Source organism: Polistes dominula, unplaced genomic scaffold (assembly GCF_049000335.1).
Source record: "Polistes dominula isolate Pdom_NZ unplaced genomic scaffold, Pdom_raw_medaka contig_15, whole genome shotgun sequence".
NCBI lineage: Eukaryota > Metazoa > Arthropoda > Insecta > Hymenoptera > Vespidae > Polistes > Polistes dominula.
The window spans coordinates 3,274,618-3,301,492 of NW_028300915.1; the positions used below are offsets into that span (position 1 = coordinate 3,274,618).

General features: G+C 36.2%; 1 protein-coding gene across 12 annotated transcripts in view; it reads left to right on the forward strand.

Annotated features, from left to right (window-relative positions):
- The window catches only part of LOC107069819 (uncharacterized protein CG43867), a 139,502-nt gene that overhangs the window by 105,891 nt on the left and 6,736 nt on the right, over window positions 1–26,875 (forward strand). For all 12 annotated transcript variants that reach the window (XM_015327435.2, XM_089170003.1, XM_089170006.1 and 9 more), the window contains exons 3-8: window positions 18,636–18,698; window positions 24,951–25,118; window positions 25,267–25,452; window positions 25,532–25,734; window positions 26,287–26,521; window positions 26,663–26,837. In XM_015327435.2, the coding sequence (XP_015182921.2) occupies window positions 18,636–18,698; window positions 24,951–25,118; window positions 25,267–25,452; window positions 25,532–25,734; window positions 26,287–26,521; window positions 26,663–26,837 (1,030 nt within the window). The remainder of the gene's footprint in view (window positions 1–18,635; window positions 18,699–24,950; window positions 25,119–25,266; window positions 25,453–25,531; window positions 25,735–26,286; window positions 26,522–26,662; window positions 26,838–26,875) is intronic.

The following is a 26,875-nucleotide window of genomic DNA, read 5'->3' on the forward strand; positions in this document are numbered from 1 at the left end:
TATTAAATAAATGGTCAGTATTATTATTATTAATAATACAACTACACCCTTGTTATAAATGATAGCATTTATTTGATAAAATATTAAACGATTATATTGAAATATATATATATTTTTCTTTACCTTTCTATTATGCCATATATATTTTCATATTTCCATTTTATACTTTTCCATAACAATTTTTTCTTTTCACGACAATTCTCAAAAGTGCTCGGAGGTATTCGAAGCATCAAACTTCGCGTTCGAGAGGATCAGCCACGTAGCGTGTAACATCTAGGATGGCTAGACTGAAAATCGTCGGGAACACGTCTTTCGACTTTCGTTGTTTATCCCTTCAGGGAAATCCGCGAGTTTTCTCGTCGGACGGTAGGATGGGTTGGTGGGGGGGGGAGTGGTTGAGAAGAGGAAGAGAAGGTAGGAAGCTTTTTTGGCCAGGATCCCAACCTAAGCGGCTTTTTGCGAGAGGGTGAAACGCGTATTATCGAGCCCTTACTTTCAACACAACCACCACCACCCTCCAGAACCCTCCCATCTTCCTAAAACCATCCCTAATTCTGTCTGTGTCTCTTCATCTTTCTCTAAGCCTTTCCAACTCGTGTGTTTTTCTACACATACGAACTAGCTCACTCGTAAACAAAAATTAATCCGCTCTGGACGCGAGATAAAAGGAAAGAAGGAAGTAAGGAAAGGAAGGGAAAGAACGAAAGGAAATACTTGTGTTTTATTTTATGGTATAAAAAGGTTAAGGTGTCGTAAAAGGGTGCGAAATTTAAAATGGTTTCTTTTTAGTTTTTTTTTTCTCTTTCCCTAATTGAACTCACGATTCACTAATGAAGAGTTAAAAAAAAAACTAGGCCTTATTTTTTTCGATTGGTACGTTAAAGTCAAGTACCCGAGGTTAATTCCGTTCAATCAAAACGCACACATACATACACACACACAGTCAACGAAAATTCATGTATTTCAAGGAAATTAATAGAGGAGAAGGAAAACTTTGATAGAGAACAACCAAAATAAAAAATTAAATGCTGCGGATATAACCTTTACACACATATACTCATAATATATATATATGTGTGTGTGTAAGTGTAATACGTCGCGAGTATTTCTCAGAGATTAATCTTCCATCTACTCTGAAGTATCAACGAACTCTTGCAATTTCATCGTAAAGCCCGGGCACGATGATGGTGGAGTTAAGACTACTTGTTTCGATGGCTTACTTCACGAACAACACTCGAAAGTCTACCAAGAACTATGTTCCACGTTTTCCTCCACCCCCTCCCCTCCTCCTCTTTCTCTCCCTCACCTTAAAGCATTTACTGATAGCACTTTCCTGTTAAAATGAAGATGCTGTTATATACGTGAACCTGAACGTGAACGTGAACGTTAAAGTAGTAAAAGCTTGTGGACTTGTTAGTTGATTAGTCCAGACTGAGACTAACGACACAGAAGAAGAAAAAGAAAAAGAAGAAGAGTCTGGACACTCGTTTAAAAAAAAAAAAAAAAAAAAAAAAAATGTGAAAGACAAATTGTTCTCACGTTAAGTTTTGAAACTTTATAATTTTACCTAGAGACACTCAAATCATTCACGTTTTATCCCATCACATATTTTAGGATCAATAGAATATTTTCCCGTCACATGAGAGTAGAAGAGAGAGAGAGAGAGAGATGGGATTGGTAGCGGGCATTCATTAAAATTCGATGCTCGCATTCGGTTGTTGGAAAGCCCTGGCATTCATATTGCACACGTTGCACGTATGATTGTTAATAATACCATACGCTCGTTCGTAATGATGATCATTATTGCGGTGGAAGGGTATATATATATAGCATATAAGTATGCATTAACATACATGCTAAAACCAACCCCCTCCCCCCCCCTTTTCCATTTTACCAAACAACCAAAGGAAGAAGCAGAGTATACAGAAGAGCAAACGTTCGACGGCAACTGTACGCGAGCAGTTTTGAACTTTTGATATTAGTTGGGTTGGTGTACGTACCCCCCTAACCCCCTCCAATACTCTCCTATCCTCCTTTTCATCCCCTCTCTCTCTCTCTCTCTCTCTCTCTCTCTCTCTCTCTCTCTACCAACTCCTCCTCCCTTCCGTATGAGTGCATGGGATCGTGGCTGCATTCAGTAGCTGCTTTTGCTTTTCAAACTTCCCCCCCGAAGCACGGTTTACATTCCCACGCCCCCGGTACCAGAAATTATTCAATAACGGGAAACGAATTCTCGATGGAGTTTTCGCTGGATTTCTCTTACGCGACCAAAATTACGCTTGAACCAACCATAGATATTGTGGTCGGGGGCCACTTGGAAAATTATGCTCTGATTTTCTATACGGTGATCGGGTAAAAGTCGACTCTCGATTTTCTGCCTTTTTAAAATTTTCCCTTATTCTTCTTTTTCTTTCTGGTCTATTCGTCTTTTGCGGTTTCGCTTGAACGAGCAACCCAGCATAATGTGTGTTTGTGTGTATGTGTGTGTGCACAGCTCTCAAAAGTTTCCTTTTCGAACTTTGAAGTTGGTAGGAACGTAGTTGTGATCTACGATAGAACGTGTCGTGCTTCTTTCTTCTTGGTTGTCTTCTGCATTTACCTTTTCCTCTCTTTCTCTTTTATATATATATAGTATACATAAACATTGTGAGATACAAAACACATATACTAATACAAGTAACCCTCTCTCTCTCTCTCTCTTGGTACGTTACGGGTAGCTTTCATTGTTTCCTAGTGTGTAGGTAGAAGGAAAGGATCTCGCGCCCCGTCATCCAGCCCTTAGTGACGGAACGTAAAAGGGCAATAAAACACACGGGACGCATCTGGGCTACGAGCTTTACAAGGCACTAGCTCCTTTCTTTATCTCGTGCCCTGGGCCATCGCTCGACTCCTAAGCGATTTCTCGAACGCCCATCTTTCTCTCTCTCTCTCTCTCTCTCTCTCTCTGTCTTTCTTTCTCTCTCTTTTGATATCCTTGAAACCATTCTAACCCCTTCTTCTCCCAATCTCTTTCCACCCTCACCCACTAAGGCCATGAACCAAAAGCGACGTTTCTTAGGAAAACGTTAGGAAAAGGTATTGCTAAACTATAGAAGAAAATTTCTATACTAAAACTCGTTTCTTTTACGTTATTTCGAATCTCAACTGGTGTAATCGAAACACAACAATTTCCTGTGATTTTTTTGTTGTTGGTAACGATCCTGTAAAAATAAAATAAAAATAAAAGAGAGGGGAAAAAGATTCGTGAAAGTTTTCATTACTTCGATGTAGATACACAGTATATATGTATATATGTATAATAGAAAATACGAATTCTCGTCGTAGACAGTTTCGTTGTTCATGTAATTCTACGGTAAAGTTGTAAACGTCAAAAGAAAGCACGTGGGAATGAAACGAAATGAAACAGGAGTTAGGTTGGAGGGATTGAATGGTCAAGATAAAATTTAAGATCGAGCAAACCACCTCCCTCTTACATTACCCATTTGCGTTACCCTCCTCCTCTTTTTCTTCTCTTCTGTGAAAACCGTAAAACGATAGCAAGAGGATCTTTGATGGGTTGCGAGCGATCAAAAATACCTTTTCTACGACCTTACGAACAAACTATTTTTATTCTCAGTCATTTCGTGTGACCCCCTTTTACTGTTTCTCTCTTTCTCTCTCGTATGCACAACCCGTGCAATAGGGTAATATTCCATGGAATTTTATGGATAAAACGATAAGCAAATGTTAGAGATCTATCGGTAATATCTTTTCGAAACACGTATGAAGTCATATAATAATTGATAACTTTTCGCTTATCTATTTTAAATGTTAGCTTTTTCTAACATATTTTATTTTGATCAGACTACTTCTTATCTTATTAACACGAGAATTATCGTATATATAGTAAACCGAATATCGAAATAAGAGTTATGAAATAATATCTCGTTTCAATGTTTTCTTTTATTACAACGGTTTACAAACTATTCGATGAATTTGAAATATTTTAAATAACCCTTTGTGTGACAACTATTGGCATTAAAATTAAACTATATATATTTGTTAATTTTTTCTATTTGTATTCAATATATATATATATATATAAGTATATTAATATTTAAGAATTATATCTAATCTTATTATCACAAGAATTATCGTACATGGTAAACCTTCATGTGACAATTATTGACCTAAATTAAACTATATACATTTACCAATTTTTTTCGATTTATGTTCAATAAATTTTTATAGGTATAATATTTGAAAATTTCTAAATATGAATAAAAAAAATAATAAAAGTTGCATATATGCATTGTACATAATTTTAAAAAGTGCAATCCACAAGAAAACTCATTGAAAATACTGAATTATATCATCGTAGTTACGTCACGATTTATCGTTTTTATCACCTTAATTTAAAATAAAAACAACTTACATTATATTCTCGTAAAAGATTACGTTTCTCCTCTACAATTTGCAATAATGCAAATTCAAAGTTTATCATAGAGTTTTAGTTTGTGTTTATGTTTTAAAAACAACTGTCGTAGATTTTACTTCGCCAGTTTTCGTAGTAGGGATACTAGTTACCGAGGCCGTTTCTATTTCAAGCCTCACTTTGGAAAGAAAAAGATAACGATAGGACGTAAAGTACGCTTAGCCGTACCAAGGAGGGTGTGGGGACTGTGTGGAAGGGGGTGGAGGGTTGAAACGGAAAAGCGAAACGGAGTTTCGTATCGTTCGTGGCATACCGCTATAGCATATCTCGTACGTACCTAGGTTCGTACGTACCCACTTCCTACGAACGTTATATTAATGTTACGTTTAGGTAGGAGAAATCCCAAAATACGATCGGCCAACGGGAAAGCCGCGTTTACACGGGACATTTATCGCGCGACACGATTTCGAAGGTCCCTACCCTCTCTTTCTCTCTCTTCGTAGTAGGCTATACGGGTAAAGCAGCAGCAGCAGTAGCAGCCTTTACCGAGTCACCCCTTCGACCCTTACCACATCCAGGTTCTAGTAACACCCTCTTACTTCAATTTCCACTAGGAAGCTCGTGGTAAAGCGGTCAAGACATTCGTTTCTCGAAACGTTCACTTAGATTTACATGTTGTTTCTCCTTATTCTTCTTCTTCTTCTTCTTCTTCTTTTATTTTCCTTCTTCTCTCTTCCTCTTTCTCGCACTTTATTCTACTCTTCTCACCCTTACTTTTTTTCCCCTGGTAATACGATTTATTTGGAGAATTTACGTTCGCTATCTTACTTTCTCTCTTTCTCTAGTTGAATTTATTTTACACGAAGAAAAGCCGAACGACGGGCACCGGTGGTGGTGGTTGTGCGACAAACCGACAGTGCGGACGAAAATACGCGTATATAAAAGCTTCCAAGGATTTAGTTTAATTGTCTTTTGAAGAAGATTTATTACGACGAATGTTTGTCGTTTCGTTGCACGCAAGTTTATTTTTCCCCCTCCCTTATCTTTTTTTTCTACTACTCATCCATACTCCTATATTTTTCGGTTCTTTTGTTATTTCTCGTATGATTTTTTTTTCTTTTTATAAACATCCCTAAACTACCGATCATCATTTGGAACAAATTCTTCTTCGTAATTTCGAAAGGGAAAGTATTTAAAAAAAAAATACAAAGTAGGGTTTAAGAAAACACAGTGGAGAAATAGTCGCCATTAGGGATGCCAGAAAATGTTAAGAAAAAAGAAAATAAAGAGAGAGAAAGGGAAAAAAAAAGAAACTATGAGACAGAAGCGATGAATCGTCGTGATAACTAATACGTCGTTAATTACAGTCGGTGTAATTAACGCGGATGTCTAGACGTAGAGAAAACGCGTAAAGCTTTATGTCGCTTTTATGGCACTCTGGCGGACTATCGACTACGCTTTTACGAATTATTTTCCAAGGGTGTTCCGTGTGTTAACCGGTTACGTCCGACAAACCAACGAACCAACCTGAATCTCTCGTTTTCCTCTACCAATTGCACGTTTTCGTCATCGTCGTATCTAATACATACACATATGTATATATGTATATATAAACGCATATATATGTAATACATATACATACACTTATATACATATATGTGGTAGGTGAAGCATATTGCGATCTCACATGCTAGTTGGAGGGCTAATTAAAAATGGAAACTAATTTCGTCGCGATGAAAATTGCTCTTGTAAAAGTGCTGCTACCGTACGTTACGGACTGTTACGGGCCGCTGAATGTTGTTATACGTCGGTAGTATATGAATTTACCCTCTTGCAAATGGTCAGCAAAGTTATGTCGACGAATTAACGTTAACGATAATGAAAGAAAACGAAAAACCAAAAAAAAAACATATATATATATATATATATATATATACGTGCAAATATTTTTATTCAAATTCTTTCAAAATATAATTCCCACATAAATATATATATTTTATTTTTTATAAAAATGATAACAATTTTGGCAAGGATCTCTTTTGGGTCCTCAATTTTGTACAAAACTTTCGCCAATAAATAGTTGGCAAAACTCATTGGAACCGTTCATGGGATAGCACGTTATCCAACTTCCACTTGAATAAATCGCAAAGTTTAGATATGGTCGTTCTCTCCCTCTCTCTCTCTCTCTTTCTCTCTCTCTCTCTCTCTCTCTCTCTCTCTCTCTCTCGTTCTCTCTTTCGGCCAGCAGCTCCGCTCTATTAATTAAACGCATTCCTCGCGGCACGAGCGAGGCCGAAATTAAAATGCGTGCCAGCTATGTCGTTGGACTTTCCATTCTCGAGAACACCAGAGAGAGAAAGAGAGATAGAAAAAGAGAGAAAAAGAGAGAAAGAGTGAGTACTCGCTACCTACCTGCCTCATTTTTTTTCCTTATTCTTCATTAAAACCGTCGAAAGATAAAAAATTCACGTCTCCCTTTTCCCCTCTTCTCTTCTCTTCTCTTCTCTTCTCTTCTCTTCTCTTCTCTTCTCTTCTCTTCTCTTATCATCTCCCCTCTATCCTCGTTTTCTCTCTCTCGTTTTTTTTTTTCTAAAAGATAAAATTGTTGCGATTTAATGAGCTTTGCGTATGGAATTTGCGAAAAGGTCGAAGTAACAAGTTCTTTAACATTGTAATCGATTAAAAGTCAACCAGGAGAGGTAGCAACGAAAAGTTCGTTTTAGTCCTTAGGAAGTTGAAAGACTTTAAGGGGCTGTCTCGTAAAGGGAACGAAGGAAGAGGAGTTAGAAGGGATAGGTAGTCGTTTCTGAAGGAGTCGATGGACATCGATTGGTTTTATACCACCCGGGAGACTTAATTACTTCGTTCTACTCGTTCTACTCGTAACTCTTCTTCTTACCTTGAGTTTTCATAAGTAACAAGAGAGAGAGAGAGAGAGAGAGAGAATATATTGAAGACGTCATTGTCCTCTTGTTCCCATTCTCATGTTCGTCTACTGCTAACCGAAAATTTCTTGAAGGAAGTTTCCATCACGGTTATAGACTGGGGGTGGGGTTGGGTCTCCTTTGCATATTTCAATCCGTACAATTACCCTGAGGCCTGACATAAGTCTTTCATGGAATATACTGTATGACGTATATATCTATATACCCATATATATATAGAGAGAGAGAGTATATATGACTTCTTGCATTGTATATGACTTTGCAAAGTTTCTCCAGGTAAATAGAGAGATGGGAGACAGCTTTTGTTCGAGAAGCAACTACCAAACCACCCATCCACAAACTCACCAAACCATTTTCGAAGGTCTTATTAAACGTGTCTCACTCCTACACGTAAATCCCTTACAAATAGCGAAAGCACCCTTATACGCTCGCTTGCCTTCATCGTTTCATTCACGTTCTTGTCGTCGTCTCGTCATTGGATATCCGAATCGTATCGTTTTATCCTTCTCAACGACAATTTTGTGTTGTTTTGTTAAACCAATCAACTGTTCTATTTTTTTATTTTTTTTTATTTGAGATATTCGAATTATTTATGGGAATAAAAAAAAAATTAATTATAATTGGGTAATACAAAAAATTCTCCAAATGGCATGAAATTAATTAAACTTAATATCAATTCAATAATATTCGTGATTTTTATTTATACGCAATAAGAAAATAAAATAAAATATCTCCGATATATAAATGAAGTAACTTATTTATTATTATTTGATTGAAAAAGAAAAAGAAATGTTTTAATTAAAATTTTGCTGACCAAATTGACCCCATTTTAGATCATTGAGAATTTATGACCATCCCGTGGTCCAAACTTAACCCAATTGGCTGAGGTTACAATTTAAAATTATATATGAAAGAAATAAAAAAAAAATAAAAACATAATAAATAGAAGTCATCAACACACTCGTGTTTTTCTATCTTTGTTTAGCACACACATGCATGTATATAATATATAGAGGATGGGGTTGAAAATATAAACGTCCAGGTAGCAGGAGGAGAGACGACACGAGAATGTCGAGGGGGCCTTTCGCCGTTAGGCGAATTGCATCTGGGAATTGAGGTGGTGCACGTAGTAGGATGCATCCTCTCTAGCTGGATGCACTGCGAATGCAATAACAATAACGTCGATGGCACTCCGACAATCACGGGGACGACGAGGATGATGACGTTGTAACGGCACCGATAATAAAACCCCTTCATTCACCCCACCCGCAACCCCCCTCTGATATATATATATATATATATCTGTATACCATATACGTTTTTCTGATGCTCATATTCCACAGATTTAAACGAATTTTATGTTGTGAAAAAAAACAAGAAAATAGACAAATTAAACGAGAAGTTTGCCATCAATGTTTTTTCAGATAACCTTTTTTTACATTTCGTATAACAAAATATATATAGAATATACAAAATCTTTCTTTCGAGATAAAACAAAAAAAAAAAAACAAAAAAAAAGGAAGAAAATCGAACATTTATGATTCCACGTTTTCCTACGTTTCAACTTTTCCCATTTTATAAAAGAAACTCGAGATGGTTTTATCCATTCTCTCTGCGAATCGGATTGGAAAAACATGAATATATCGTTGATATTGTCTCTGTGATGTTTTCCAATGTAAAATATAATGGTTACAGGTGGATGAGATACAATACACACACCTATGAAAATACGAGGATGATATGCTCGTGTTCAAACGTTTCATCTCGCATCATAGAAGATAACACAACGACAATGTGACAAACATTTTAATCATAAAATTGATAGTCAGTCGATATCATCAGTCTCCCATAAATATGACTACGAGAATGACAACAATAATAACAGAGAAACGCGTTGTCTATCGCGAATTTGATTGTAACAATTAATTATCGTACAATATTGCAAATCGATGATAGGAAAAGGAAGGAAGAGAAGGGGGATGGTGGGGTGGTATATAATCTGATGATCAAATCTCTCTCTCTCTCTCTTTCTCGCATTGGGCAATTAGTTGAAACATTATTAAATTTGAATATCGTTCCCTTGGGTTGTTTGCTGCTTGGCTCTTACCGAGAAGAGAGAGAGAGAGGAGAGATCGGCATATCCGTATTTGCTAATTACTTACTAATCCCGTTTTCCCAAGTAATTAGGAACTTATTAATGCGGAAGATCAAACAGAGTACGTTTACGTGCCCCCAAATCCCCAACCCCCCCCCTCAGCTTCCTCAGATATAGTAAGATAATGGTATATTCAAATTCTTACCTATATTCCCCTCTTTTTTGTTTTATTAAAGTAGATACTTTACATAAACGCGTGAAAATGTAAGTGACAACGGTGAAAAAGGGTGTTTGCAAAAAGGGGGAAAAGCAAAAAGAAATCTTTTGAGAGAAATCACGGAATACTTGGAGCCTGACTTATTCGTTTTCACGGCAGTTTCTATCTTGGAATGTGTTCACAATTCTCTCTTTCCCTTTGTGACTCCTTTTCTCGAATAATTAATGCACGTTTCTTACTCTCTTTCTTTCGAGGAAAACTTTACTACCTTCAGTTTCTTGCCGTCAGACTTTTTCTTGTTTTCCTTTTTATCTCCGGCGTTAGGATACAACACAAAAAGAATAAAAAAAGAAAGAGAAATAAAAAACAGGACGATCGAATGATAGGGAAAACATACGACAGGATAAAAACTATCTTTTCAATTCGATCGAGTATCTTTCTCGTTTAATTCAATCCCGATATAAATAGTAGTAACTAAATGTAATCGATATATCCCTGTCCCTTTATTTCCCATAGCAACCCTTATAACCAGGGTCGTCCCATCAATTCGATTTTCTTTATTTTACGAGAGATTTGCCAATCTTTGGATAATTACTTCGCGAGAAATGCGATACGTTAGTAGTGAGTCGTCATGCACGATAAATTTTATTTCTCTCTCTCTCTCTCTCTTTCTCTCTGTCTCTCTGTCTCTCTCTCTTTTGGTTTCTGAAATGGCAACCTTACGATTACGGCTTTCTAAATGGCCATAAGCATCGAAGCGACCCGAGAACTAACTCTGCAATCTGCGATTGCCGTAAAACGCTGAATTTAAGTTACCATTAATTTGGTATTACATCTTTGCTTGTATGCGTATGCGTCTCTCTTTCTCTCTTTCTGTGTATATATATATATATGTATGAGAAAGAAAGAGAGAATGAATTCACATGGTAAGAGGGTAATATTACTCTCTCCGTGGAAGGATCGTTTAAATCGTACTATACCATAATACATAAATTCTGACAATGCGAAAGTAGTAGCTTATTTTGAACTACAGTCTGACTTATCGTCGATCTCTACTACTACTCAGAAAGAAGAGGGGTAATCAATTTCGTTAAACCATTGCTATATATAATACGCGTAACACGTACGAGAAGAAGAAAAAAAAAAGAGAGAGAAATATTTTCACGTAGTTTGCGTGGAAATAGGATTTGGAAGTAAAGATATGTCCTCCTCTGTGTAAAGATGCGTATTTGTGTTTGCGTACGTATGTGTGTGTGTACGTGAAAGTATGGGATTGTGCAAGAGAGTAGAAATGCGGTTTTTGGGACGATCCGATGGAAACGCAAATCGGACGACGATCTCGGAAGCTTCTCCAACGGTAATTTCTAAAGTTCCCAAGACGATGGAAACTGTTTGGTAAGGGGTTACACTATGTAACTGAAGGAACTGAGAAAATCTGGATATCTCGTTAGGGTATAGTACGCGGACTCTCTCTAGTCAGTTCTCTCTAGTGACTTAACCTCCTTCTCTCTCTTGCTCGTTTCTTAGCCAAATAATTAATACATACAAGTCTCTTAGGAATAAGGAAGGAATTTGGTAGAAATGTTGTTGCCCTTCCTGTTATTACACTGCTGCTATTGCTCTGTTGCTGTTGTTGTTTTGTTTTGTTTGTACGTGCTCGTATAAACGCCCTTGCAATATTCTTCCTTCTCCTCCTTCTCATCTTCCTTCTCCTCCTTTTACTTGTACATCCTAACGTCCATATAAAACGTTACGTTAACGTTCGTGATTATTTTCACGATCATGAAGGAAAACGTTAATAATAATATTTTCTACTTTGGTGATAAAGCATGATAAACGGATGATTTAGAAGAAGAAGAAATAGTAGTAGTAAGGTACGTCAATAGTCAGACGATAAATATTATTCCACGCACGAAGGTAGAATATATAGGTATTAGATATTAAGTAGTACGAGTCGAGGATAAATCCATCGTATCAAATATGACAGCCAACTAAAGAAGAAAGGATATACTCGATTATCTTTCTTTCAACGTAGAGAAGAAAAAAAGAAAAGAAATAAGAAGAAGGGGAGTAGAGAAGAAGAAGAAGAAAAAGAAGGAGGATCATTACGAAGAAAGATATCCATTTTTCGTGGATACGAACTCGCTCATTCTGGCGAATAAAAGAAATGCTTCCTAAAGTTTTGGTAGACCCTTTTTATTTTTTTTATTTTTTTTAAGAAAGAGACGAATAAGCGTATAAAAGAGGAAGAGAATATCAAGAAAGAAAAAAGAAATAGAAAAAAGTGAGTGAGAATGAAAGAGATGGAAAAATAGTGTGGAACGTAGAAGGGAAACGATTCGATCTCATCACGGAGGAGAAGAGGGTGCAGTTAGTAACATCTGGTGCCGAGAGGGAACACTGAGTGCTCGAGGTAGAGAGGAGGTTACACGCATAGGGTAGCAAAAGAGAAAGAGAAAGATAAAGAGAAGTAGAAACGTCCTTGCTAATGCGGACGCAGTCTTTTCTCGCGTGCAGATTCCCGTAGTTGAAGTTGTGCGTCTCGCAACAGTCTCTCTACCACCTCAAAAAGAGAAAGAGAGAGAGAGAGAGGGACGTGTAAAGGGCTGAGGGTTTTACCAAAAGGAAAACGAAATAGAGAAAGAGAAATAGAAAGAGAAAGAGAGGTACATTAGCCGCAAAGGGGATGCTACGAGGATCTCTCAAACTGTCGTCAGGACTTAAGTTTGCTTTTTCTACAATCCGAAATGTACGACAGAAGGCGGCAATATCCGAAGGGAAATTCGCGAGGGCGTGATATTTCTACTACTACCCCGTGAATATTTTTCTTTTACTTCTTTCTCTCCTTTTTCTTTCTCTCTGTCGTTATTCTTTACCGTTGGAAAAAAAAAGGATGAAAGAAAAGAATAAAAAAAAAGAATTGAACGAATTCTCTGCTACTCTCTCTTCTTCTTCCTTTTCTTCTTATTCTTCTTCTTCGATAGTAGTACCGATCGTTATTCCGTATAGTATAGCGTGCGAAAAACGAATCGTATACATTTCGGAAGACAAATGTTCGTGAACACGGGCCACGCCCTCGTTTATTCTTTTCCCCCACCCCCCTTTGGAAAATATCTGAAACTGAAGGAAAAAAAAATAATAAAACTCCCTCTTTCAACCCTCATCTCCTCTCATCTAACACGAGGTAGAATGTTTGTTATTTTTATAATAAAATATTGTTATATTTCTATTAACAAATTAGGTTGATCGTTAACGTTGGATCGTTAATACAACAACGTGGTTATAAAAGAAATATGAAATAATGAATGAAACTGATGAAAAAAAGGAAAAAAAAAATTAAATTAAAAACGAACGTCATGGAAACAGAATTTTGCATGTTGGAACGTGAATATAATTCGTCTTGTAACACGAATACTATTGCTATTGCTGATATACCATAGAATGAACAGAGATAGAAAGGAATGGGTAATATAATTTGAGCCAGGAGTATCGACATATTGGATTCTGCAGTCGAAACGGCACCCTCTAAACCGACGTATCTCGTTATATCGTATTTGCATTCGATCTGTAGCTTGACGTGGGACGACAGCTACGTTGACGGCCGCCAATTCCTACACACACACCTTTCAGTGTGATATCTATTGCAATACTAGTAGTAGTAGTAGTACGATATGTGTTGTATCGGATCGTATCATCCTTTCTTATCTTTTTCATATTATCTCGCTCACTTTCTCCGATACTTGTCATTAGTGACAAAGAAGAGAGAAAGAGAGGGTTAGAGATAGAGATAAATCCTTCTTGACAAGCAAAAAAAAAAGGGAACAGAACAAAATCTCACAGATTGATCCCACCGTGTCATGTCAATCTGTGATAGTAAAGGGGAACGGCTTAGATTAATGGGAATGACCTTTCAAGACAAGAAAGGAACAACGAGTGACGCGTGTTAAGGAAACTAAATGCTAATCGCTAAGGCACGATCTTAACAGAAATTAGATAGAGAAAGAGGATGAGAGAGAGAGAGAGAGAGAGAGAGAGAGCAAGTAACACGATATAGATCTCGGGCTCGTTTTTAACAATGTTAGAACTTGATATCGTTAGTTTAGATATCGCGTGCGTAAAACTCGAAACACGTTAGTTACGAGAAGGAAGCGCATACTTCAAGCTCTCATTGGATAGCGCAAAAGTAAGTGGTAGAAGCTTAGTTGAAATGAAAGAGAAAGAAGGAAGAAAGAAAAAGTAAAAAAAAAAAAAAAAGCTATAGGTATATAAGAATACTACGAATGCGGGAGTCCTGAAACGATAACGAACCCTTCTTCCACTCGGCAAAGTTCCGCGCGATTCGAAGAGAGGTTAAAAGGGTAGGAACTGTGGGAGGGGGTGGGGAAGGAGTGGGATGGAAAAGCGTGGCCGGATAACTCGGCAGCAGGGATTGGTTCGTTAATGTTATCGGTGGCTCGCGTGATGTGGAACATAAAGCATCGTACCTTCTTGAATTTCGTTCCCTTTGTGCGCTTGGGAATTTATGTTACTCCAATCCTGTCGCACACACCACACGGGGGCACTAAAGTAAGAGAGAAAACTGAGAGAACTAAAGGAGGATGAGAGGAGGAGGTGGAGGGTAGTTGTGAAGGTGGAGAACGGTAAAGAATAGGAGAGGGAGGATTTTGCGATAATACTTTAGAAAGCTAGCTAGCTAGTTACTCTCTTTGCTTCGTTTACTTTTATAACAAAGATTTTTCTTCGAGATCTGTAATTTAACAGAAAATAAAAGGAAATAGATAGAGAAAGAGAAAGAGAGAGAGATAACCTGTGTGTATTGAATTAGCTAATAAGCTAAATTTATCTCTAGAAACTTTCAGTATTTTATATATTTTTTATTTATTTTATTTATAACTTAATAAATAGTAATAGTGTTTTTTTTTGTACTTATTGACCGATCCAATTATGAACTTCAATTCCTCTAATAAATTTATTATTTTCTTTTTAGATTTAAATAAATAATACTAATATTTTTTACTTATTTATCAAGCCAATATTAATGTATTTTCCTCTCTGTTATTTAAATTAATTAAGATATATTTATTAGTATTTTTTACTTATTAATCATCCCAATATTACTGCACTCTTTCTCTCTCTTTCTTCCTATAGTTCACCAAAAGATTTATGATTTTTTTTATATTGAAATAAATAATACCATTATTTTTTACTCACCACGACCAATCCAATATTAATGTACTTTATTTTAGTATACAATTTTATATTTAAACAATAATATTACTATTTTGTACGTATTAAATCAATATTTAATATTAATGAAGACATTCTCTCTACCTACCTCTGTCAGAATCTTTCAATTTACGATTCACTGAGAGATTAAGTAGATTAACATCAAAGGACGAATATGACGATACGGTTAACTCACGAATGGTAACCTCAAGGGGTAGACAGGACTTGTCATATTTTCGATGAAATTCCATTAGACCGTATGCGGTCCCCTGTGAAACGCAGCGTGCCGTTACTAGCTGTTGCTGTTACTGATACTGCTGTTACTGTTGCATCGGTTGCTAGTCGTTCTTCTACAGAGTACCTACATGAGTCGTTAGTGCTCACACGATGAACTGTTCTCTCTCTTTCTCTCTCCCTTCTGTCCATTTACGGTGGTTAGCAGCACCACCACTAGGCAGTTCACTCGCGCGAACCATTAGCACCTCGTGAGTTACGGTTTTGCCTCGGTATAAAGGTCTTTCTCATTCTCTCTTTCTCTTGCTTGCTTGCTTGCTTACTTGCTTGCTTGCTTGCTTGCTCACTTGCTTGCTCGTACAACCATACACTTTCTCTTTCGTGTGTGTATGTGTTACCCAAAGAGACGACGACCCTTGGAATCTCTTTCTCTTTCTCTTTCTCTCTCTTTTCGTACTCCATCTTCTCCTGCTCTCGTGTATCGCTCTCTCGTGCCTTGTATATTAATTATTTCAGACGGAAAAGGGTAGCAAGGTGGTGCCACTACCATCACCACCACCACTATCACCAATACTAACACTAACAACAACAACACCATTGCCCCTGGGCTTCCCCCTTGGGAGATAGAGAAAGCATGACGAGGGTGAGGGGGAAGGGAAATTGCATAGATACCGCGGGAAATTACATTGACCCAGATTTTCTCACTCAATCTGTCTTTTCTACTATTTTCTAACGACTTTTTCCTCTTTTTTTTAATTTTCTATTAAAACTCTTCACACTCTTGGCCACATATGTGGACGCTTAGTTTTTTATAATTATAGTTAATGTCAATAATAAATAGAAGGAAAAATTTGATAGATCAAACGTTTTTAAACATTTTGGTTTTGAGGTTAAGAACGAGATTTTACTACATCTTTTGTAATACATCACATTACTCATTATTCAATCGTTTTCGTACGAGACTAGAACGAATTAAAGGTTTAGTTAAAATATTTTTGTTTGCAAGAGAAAGTGATTTAAGAAAAAAAGAAACCAAGAACCAAAAAATGACGGGAAATTTGAAATAGCTCGTAAATATGGTCGCGCTTTCTTTGAACTTTGTACCAACAACGATATCGCATTACGTTTCTACAACGAAATAAAGAATGAGAGAAAGAGAAAACTTTCGCGTATGTACTTCTTTGACCATATCTCGTTGACTCTTTCGGCGTCGGAATAGCAAGTTAAAAGTATTTCGTGGTTAACCCTTGGGACGTTATGAATTGCACTTAAGGAAGGACCTCGACCCATAGATTAACCTCCGTTTCAATTAATCACCCGGTATACTGACGGAACACGATCCATCTCTTTTTCTCATTCATATACACACACACACATATATATATATATATACACGTATACATTTTCTATCAGAAAATGAACAAAAAAGAAACAATTGTCCTTAGAAATACGATTACTGTTTGTCGATAATAAAAACGAACGTTTCATTCCGCGTCCTTAATAATTGGTTCTGTTCTTTCGTTCCCTTCGTACAAATCGCCCACGATACTTAAATCGAATAGAAACCGAAGTAGCTCTTTATCGTTTAAAATTAATGAGTTAATTGCTTATGTGCCGGATATTACTCGTTTCGAACGAACCACTTTTTTCTTTTTTTTTTTTTTTTTTTTCATTTAAACAAACTCTTACTTAATCGGTATTATGAAAAGTTTATAGAAAATTTTATTTCGTATTTAAATGTTAATACAATGATCAGGTAATTTATTGTCTACCTTACCTTATTATACCTTACCACACCTTATACGTACATTCTTTCGACCATCTGGAAACCACAAGGAAGATAATTTAACAACACACTGAGAAGGATTTAACGATAATTTACGTAGTGATATAAGCAAGTGTCTTTATGCAGTATACGCAAACCTGCTCGTCGTCGTCGTCGTCGTCGTCGTCGTCGTCGTCGTCGTCGTCGTCGTCGTTGTCGTTGTCGTTGTCGTTGGACGTTCCTTGTTCTATCTCATTTAAAGTGGTGGTGGTGGTAATGGTGGTGAGATGTTATTGCTAGGGTAGTTTAGTATGCGGTACGTAAACGTTTGCGTATGCTCAAAGAGCAACGACAATACCCCTTGTTTACAGTTTAGTTAATGTACATGCATGGTAAAAGTACATTAATATATCATTTATATAACGTTTTATTTATATAAAAGCATTTATATATGATAAGAAAGGAATTAAATGATATTAATTATAATTTATACAAGTTTATTTATTATGGAAATTGTGATGAATTATTGCTATCTTTTAAATAAAATTATTGATAGAGAACAAAATTATATGACATAATAAGTTCTAAATTTCTATGAACTTTTTTTAAACATGAATCACAAATACACCTCTGCCAAGTGTAATTGTACTTTATTTAGTATATATAATATAACCCAATTACTTTTTAACTAATTGATCCCTTTTTATTATTCCATATATAAAAGTATATTAACCCAAGGTTATCGAAATGTCATATTTAACAAATTGAATGGCATTAAAAAAGAAACTGATGGAGAACAAAATGGTATGACATAATAAGTTCTAACTTTCTATTACCTTATTTTACGTATGAATACACAAATACACCCCTACCAAGTGCAATTGCACTTTATTCTTTAATATAACCCAAGGTTATCGAAATGTGAATATTTTACGAGATATTTAACAAATTGAATGGCATTAAAAAATGAAATTACCATCAATACAATTGTCATTTATTATTTATTTGTATTTTTGTTTTTGATTTGAAGATGAGTAGTAGTAATTCGTATTAGTTTCCAAAATTAGCCTATATCTGTCTCTCTCTCTCTCTCTCTCTCTCTCTCTCTCTCTCTCTGTTTCTATTTCTATCTCTGTTTTTGTCTTCGTTAACAAAAGGAAAGTTATAAGGGATGATACTTCGGTAAGGATAATGCTGGAGATATTCGCCATAACATACATATATCAATCTCAGCTGGATTAAGCCTGGAGCTCAGGAGCTGCTTAAGTCCGGCGTATCCATTAAACTCTCGTCAGGAGGCGCCTAGTACGTGACACGACGGTGGTCTTAAGCAAGTTTGATGAAACTTTTCCGCGTCGTGGAAGGAAAGGTGAATGACGTGTCAGGAGGAACAGAAAAGAGAGAGAAAGAGAGTGGAAAACAGTCGAGCCCAAAGGGTCGACGCACTCTTCTTCTCGAGTAAAAATACTATCTCTGGGTACACACTATATATATATATATAAATTATAAATTATCCCTTATATATTACATTACATATATAATGTAATATATGTGTTAGTGTATGTTTAAGTGTGGGTTTATTTATATATATATAAAAAATAAAGTGTTGCGTTTAAGTTTCATCTTTTACCCGGTTATTTTTTTTATAAGAAAATTTTTTTCATTCTAAACGATGTGACTAATGAATAGGATTATTTTATTTAACCTTTTAATATATATTTTTTTTCTTTGTGTTTTAGCTCTCAGAGCTCGAGCAGCGTGTCTTGGAGGCCGAGGGCAGAGCCGATGAAGCGGAAGATAAGGTAATACTAAGAATAAAAAAGTATAATATATATATATATATATATAAAAAAGGAGAGAAAGAAAGAAAGGATTTGTTGAGATTCGTGTCGTTCATTGATAGGAGATATATATATATAAAACCGTTTGGAAGAGTTTGCGAGAGAAATCGTTCGAGTTGGATGAACACGAGTAAACATTGGGGGTTTGGTCGGGGTTAGAACCGAGAAACGAGTGGATTTAATCGGGTGTAGAAAAATTTGTTGAGAGAGAGTGTTTCTCACGATGAATCTCTCTTGCGTGAAGTAGTGACAGACTGCTCGAGAACAATCGACCGTAAAAAGACATTCAAGTGGCTGCTACTATTTTATTTCTTTCTTTTTATTCTTTCTATCTTTTTCCGTAACCATAAATAACATATAGTATTAAATGTCAGTTACAACTAGTACGAGTTAACTCGGAAAATTACTTACGACATTTTTTCACTTGGCTAACTTGCTCTCTTTCTTTCTCAAACGATTTGTTTGAAAATAATTACTGAATTTTATCCCGAGAAAAATATACGAGCGGAAATATAAATAATTCATCGCAAAAACTAGCAGTTCCCATTTTACGTTCTTTCTATTTTATTCTTTTCTCTTCTCTTTATATTATTCTTATTCTGAATTATTATATTTTCATTTTTTCTATCTCGTTGAACTTTTATTATTCGTTTGTTCTTCTCTTTCCAATCTTTAGATTTGTTTGATCCTTTTTCATTCGTACTAATACTGAATCCAATATCGTTTAATCGTATAACAAACATTTCTTGTCAACATCGGAATTATGTCACAAGTGGAATTAAATGTCTGTTAGACCACTCGTGGAAATCTAACAAATGTATATGTGTATGTATGTGTGAGAGTTTTCTTGATCATTGGAAATGTTTGTTCGTAAGTTCGATACCATCCTGTATTACCGACGTGAACTTTCAATCTACTTCGAGCTTTTATACCCACCCACCCTATTCCACCCTCAATTTCTTTTTCTATCTGTCCCTTTCTCTCTGTTTCTCTTTCTTTTCGATTTCATCGATTTGTACTTGGTTCCCAAGTTATTACCTCCATACAGTCACTAACCATTCTTACCGACTGATCCAAATTCTCTTCTACCAATAGAAAAATATCACCTCCAACAAAATTAGAACTTACCAACAGACGGCAACTTATCACACTCGGGTTATTTAGTTTCCTAATTTATTTCTACCGATCTAGTTTCCAATTTCTGATATTGAAGAGAACTACCTTATCGACAATACTTTACATCGATTTTTGAACAGGTATTTTTTTTATTACTTTATCATTTTATATATATATGTATATATAAAACACAATAAGTTTATTATAAAGCGTGATAATCGTTTCAATCGTAATCAATAATAGATGTCACATTTATTATCAAATACGAAAGAAAGTTAAGAAAAATATGGTAAAATAAGAAAATAAACAATAAGAAAGAACAATAATTTAATTAAATAAAAAAAGTAATAATCAAAATATAATGCGTGCACATATGGAGAACGTGTTCATGCTTAAATTAGTATCATATTAAAAATCATATTAAAAATCGCGCGTAAAATAATACGTTCGTTAGTTTCCATTGAATTAATTCATAATAGTAATAATAATAATAGTAATGTAGTAATAGTAGTAGTAGTAATAGTAGTAGTAGTAGTAGTAGTAGTAGTAGTAGTAGTAGTAGTAGTAGTAGTAGTAGTAATAGTATCGTATCGTATCGGTCGGTACTCTCGCGGGTAAATTCTGTGTCAGGCAGGGCGCATGTTAGGCTGGCATTGATTTTTGTCTCTCTTGCCGTCTCTCTTGGAACGAAAGAAAGAGAGAAGGAAGAGAGCAAGAGAGAGAGAGAGAGAGAGTACGAGAGAAACACGAGAGAAGCACGAAGAGAAAGAGAAAGAGAAAGAGAGGAGAGTAAGATGGCCGACGAAGCGGCCGACGAGACCGCCGTTTTGTTATGACCTCGAAATTCCGTCTAAGATTCGCGAACCCCACGGTCACGTGTGTTAATCTTCGATAAGGTTGTTCATCATCATCATTTTCTTTTTTTTTTTTCTAACGATCCTATCGATCTTTATTAACTATAATAACAAATTTACAAAATCAATTTTTTGTTCGGTGAAAAATTTGATCGTGAAAGTATCTTTATTTAAACGATCCAAGAGTTAGTTGACCACCTCGACAAATTATGGATACTAGCAGGTGACACTGATGAAAGGTAAAAAAAAAAAAAAATCATGAAATTGTAATATCAACGATATATACGAGCTTTTTTAATGCTACACCGTTTTATTTTTAAAAAAAGTAAAATGCTTTTCACTCGTCTTATCTTTTTTTGCAAACTACGTACACACACATACGCGTATACGTGTATATACTGATGATATATATATGTACGTATGCACTTGCACGAAGAAAGTGAGAGAGAGGAAGAATGATTTTTTTTTTTCAATCACTTGTGTTCTTCCTACTCGTTAAACCATTTATAAAAAGTTCTTCATCGAATTCGTTAACTCATCCAAATTAAAGGAGAGAGAGAGAGAGAGAGAAAGAGAGAGAGAGAGAGAGAGAGAGAGAGAGAAAATTCTGGTCATATAGTCGCTCCAATTTCCCCTGTCTTTCGTGATTCACTACTCGTGATTCACAATACTCTGAATACGTTTATAAGCTTCTCTTAAGTTACATACACACACATACATAAGCACTCTGTGTACTCTTGATAAACTTTAAAAAAAAGATTCTTTTGATATGTCAGATATTATCTTAATTAGAGTACATTGGCCACTTGTGTTATTATTATTCTCCTCTTCGTACTGTACGTTGTAACATCTTACGTTTCTTTCATAATTAGTATCCCCTTTTCTTGTCTTTTATCATCTTAACTAATTTGAAATTATTCAAAGATACATTTATGCAACGAGATACTCATTAATCTAATTGCTAGATAAATTTGATTTTCAATTAAAGAATAAATCGATCGAACTTATTGAATATTATAAAATAATATCGAAGTTTAAAAATGAAATCAATTATATTCGTAGTCTGTAAATGGTTCATTTTAAATGTACGTATCTAAATATATATAAAATAAAAATACATTTTTAAGAAGAAAAAGAATAGCAAGGAAAATATCAACCCACGTTGAAATAAACGTCCTTTTGTCCCGTGTCGATCAGGGTGGCGTCGCACAGGAAAGACAACGAAACTAAAAAGAAATTGTAATAAAAAAACTAAAAAAAAAAAAACTTTGAAAAGAATAGCATTTAAGAGGCAATTTTACGTATATAGTAGTATACGTCGCGTCTGTTGGTACTTTAACGACGGCGAGTCAGTCAGAGTCGGCTTTTTGACGCGACGGACGCGACTTTTTAGAAGAATTGGCAAAGATCCAATTCCGTGAGTAATCCTGCACTTCCCGTGAGTGAGCACCCGCGCACAACAAACAAAATAAATCATCCCATATGAACCCAGAGACGTTTAGGCTTTATTTTCTCTTTTTCCCCTTTTTTCCCTTATTTTTTTTTTTTCTTACTCGTTGCAGTAATGGGGTTGTGTGTTATTAGTATTAGTAAAAAGCTACCATGGTAAATAGAATAGTAGTAGTAGTAGTAGTAGTAGTAGTAGTAGTAGTAGTAGTAGTAGTAATAGAAGGTTCTCGAGGTTCTCTCTTTAAATATTTCAGTGCGACGCCGACTCCTCATCGACTTTCAAACCCCCTCACTCTTTATCCACAACGATTTCTTTTTCTTTCTATTCGTACAATTGAAAAATAATTCAACGTTATTTTTATACGTCTATTGAATTATATTAACAATATGGGGACAATTGAATATTTTAAATAATGTCTGAACATTTTGACACGATTTCATTGTAAATAAAAAGTAACTTTCTTATTAACTTGTTCAACATCACTTTGTTTATGTTCGACAAGCTTTATTTTACGATTGTAAAGTAAGAGTAAGAGAGAAGGGTGATTTAGTCGCGTGCACGAACCACGTGGACTAGAGAAAGAGAGAGAGAGAGAGAGAGAGTGGGGGAAAAGGGTATTCACAGATTGATACTGGTGATAGTTGATGATGTATACATCGAATTATTTTCAATCATACTTCTTTTAATTTACTTTAAAGTTTTCTCCAATTCATTTCATTCGTTCTTTCTACTTTAAAGTATGCATGTAATCACCATCTTTGTCTCTGTTTGTCTCATTAATTTCTTCCCTTCTTGTAATCATCGTAGAGTCGTCTCCCACGCAAGTCTACGCTTCACCATGGATAGAACAAATCGATAAATCTCAAGGCAGCTTCCGTAGCTTGCAGTATCTCCAACCGTCCTTCCTTCCTTCCTTCCTTCCTACCAACTAACCCCCTCCTCCTCCCACATCATGCCTTACCTCAGAAGACTCCTGTTCTTTTCGATCAAATAGAAAAAAAGGGTTCGATGTTATCAACGTTAAAAAGAGTGTATATAATCTTGACAATGATTATTCGACGATGTTTTCTCTTTAAGATGTTATCGTTTAACACGAGTAGGTCAGTGACATGTCCAATCAACGTCGTCCTTGACTTTCATCGAAGCTCTTGCATTTGAACGTGATTGGCTACGACTGGGGACTATAGTCGTCGAACAAAATAAGAAACGCGCATGCATGCATTTAGGTCTTGTCTCCGTTAAAGATAAAAAAGACAGAGAAAGAGAGAAAAATGACGACTTTGGCTCCTACCACCCTCCACCCTCTCCCAACCCCTTGATTCTCTTTCTCCTATCTTTTTCCTTTTTGTCTCTTTCTTTCTCAGGGTCATCGTCTCGTCACAGGATGATGGTGTGTGCGCCGCGTGTGTATGCATATACGGCTCCTACGGTATCACCATCGATTCTCCCATTGGCCAGAAGCCAACGTGACTCACCGCCTCTAGGAAACCCCCGCGGTTTATGTACTTCGAGTTCGTTCAGTTTGCTTCGATCTCGAAACCAGCACGGTTCTATTCTTCTTCTCCTTCTTCTTATTCTTCATCAGCATCAGCATCATTTTCATCTTCTTTGTCTTCGTTGTTTATTGTTATCTTTCTTTCATTCAAATCATTATTGTTCATTGAAAAGTAGTGATCGATGTATACGGTTAAAACAACATTTTAAATTGTATTGTGCGTTTTATATTTACAAATGAAATTTAAGAAGCAGAATTAAGAACTAGGATCGATCAGAGTTACCATGGCTCCACAAAATTTGGGTAAGGCTTTTAGACCCATGTTTGAGAGGATTCGTTTTAATAATACCTTCTCGAACGATTAATCGAAGGGAAATACGACGAGATTGGGGTGTAGAAACGAAAAGAGAGAAAGATGAACAACGCTTGGGGTTGGCCTATCCTTCCTTCCATCCCTCTTTGTATCTCTATCTTTATCTCTCTCTCTCTCTCTCTCTCTCTCTCTCTCTCTCTCTCTAAAATGAAAAGGGGTTGCAAAACGTTCGTGGGAAACGAGACAGGACTTGGTACTCTCATCGTTTCTCTCCTTTTTTTATCATTAGTCCTCACATTCGAGGGTACTCGAGAAACTAAGTGTGAACTTGAAAGGGTTCCTACGATCTATAAAGAAATACCTTTTTTCGTTGTTTTTAAAATATAACATAAGAAAAACAATGTTTATATCGATCTTCTATTCCGCGTGTATACTTTCTGAAATATTTTTCACGGATAAAAAGATGGATCAAAGAAAAAGAAATGAAATATCGATATGAGAATGAACACATGCAGGAAATGAGAGAAAAACATTCATCGTTCTGAGGATTTTAACGTGAGCGTATTGATTTTCTCGATAGATATATACATATATATATATACTCCCCTTGTGCTACTAGTGGACGCAACTCTGTCGCTGTTCTGCGTCGGTTTACGTCGAGCGTTAAGGCGATATCGATTTTTGACAGCTGCTACGGAACCGAAAAGCACGTTTAGAAAAGGGGTGCACGAGGGTAGCACGCAAAGACACACATACACAGACACACTACCCGCACGCGGTGGTAGCAGCCCTTCGATGAGTACTAACGCGGGAGTGTGCGTTAAACACGCGTTCATCATCTTTTTCATTTGTTTGTTTTTTTTCTTTCGTTAATTCTCTCTTTTATCTTTCTTGGTCGTTTCAACAATTGTGAAATTGATTAAACAAATAGATTTGTTAAGTAATTAGATAAAGAAAAGAGAAACATGACAATTGTATTTCTAAGGTACGGATGATGGAGGAGCGGCTGGTGAAGGGTGAATATTGCCTAAGCACATCCGGCGTTGGTTCTCCGCCTCATTCGTTGCCGTCAACTTCCGGCACACAGAATGAAAAGCTCGAGGACGTCCGTTGTGCTTGCATCTCGAAATTAGAAACCCAAGTCGAAGAACAGGTGAGTAATCATTTTTTCATCAAATTATCGTTATTCATATCGATAAATAAGTATTATACATATATACTTTATCGTCAATTCCTTCTACGAAACTTGATAAGACCTTATCGTACTTATCATATACCTTTTCCTCTTCGATCGTTCTTAGAGACAATTAAGACTGCAAGATGCGAGACAAGTCGAGGCGAAAGCCGCAAGAATAAAGGAATGGGTTACAAATAAGCTACGTGAACTCGAACAACAGAATCAACATTTGAGGGAACAGAATAATAAGTGCAATCAACAACTGGAATTATTACGTAATCATATAACAAATATCGGTTTGAAACCACCTGTGAGTAATATAACGATGATAAACAAAATATATTTTGTTCAATGATTTAAATCATGAACGATTTTGTTCTTGTTCATAGGCACCAACGAGAGCATCCCTTTCTTTGGAAGTAGATCCAACGTTGCGTAGACGATCGGAAAGTTTAGAAGGAACACCTCAAACCGTACCGGAAAACGTTCAAAGTTCCGTAGCCGAGCCACAGACCGGTAGCAAGCACAGAAGACATCTTTCCGCGTGTGGAACCATTCAACGTGGAATACCAACCACCAATATGGATTCGAGGTAGAGTAACCTCTCATCTTAATTTAATTAGAAACCGATTTTAATGACTTTCCTTTTTTTACTTTTCCTACTATGTATCATCCATATTATCCGTTCTTAATAGATCATCAGATTTTTGCCAATCTAATCATTTTTGAATTCGCCGTTGATCAAACGTATCCCGATTCTCCTTGGGAGGTCTCACGACGTAATAGCGGCGCCCGACTTTCCGAACCGTGGTACCCTGTAACGTCCTGGGACTTCCTGCGGGGATCTCTCGACTTGTGTCATTTTCGAAACCTTGCTTCTGTTTGTTCATTTTTTCTGTTCTATTCTTCTGTCGAACGAAAATCTATTTTATCGAACCGATGATACATCACGCTAAAAATTCACGCGCGTGCACTTGACTTTTCTTACTTTTTTTTCTATGATCATCAGACAAATAATCTGTTCTCTATTTCTGATGTTTTCTTTTTTATTTTTTATTTAATTTAAGTTCCTTCTTTTTGTATTTTTCTTTTTTTCGTTAAAATTGTTCTATTCTTGTTACTCGTCCATTTTTCTTTTCAACAGCTTACTCTCCGAGGAACTGGCGGCAGCCGTGGAAAATTTGGTGATGCTGCCCAATATACCAGGTGTTTCCGAGACCAGTCGAGACAGTGGTAGCTCTGAGGCTGTGCACGATTACGCGGAGATTTATACGCCAAGTAGAGAAGGAATGAATTGGGGACAGAACAGTGGACAAGGTCCCAGACCACCTACACCGCCTCTTCATAGATTTCCCAGTTGGGAAGCAAAGATATATCAGGTAACGTCTCGTACCAGACTTCTATGTTTCTTCGCGTATTTTTCAACTTTGTAGATGGAGTTGAGAAACTTTGTCTCTTAAATTATATTTCTTTCTTTCTTTCTATTTTCTGTTATACACAATCGTACATCCTTTTCGTAGGTGGCAGACGGTGGCCTTGGCATCGGTCCACCAACGAACGAAGAATCGGCACCATCTTCGATGACTAACACAACCAGTTCATCAAAACATTCTCAAGCAACTGGACATAATTTAACGGCACATAATTCTCAAGGTTATTGCGATATATCGGTTCCGGTATATGCTACTGTTAAAGGTAAATATACTTATTCCATTAAATGAAACTATAATTTT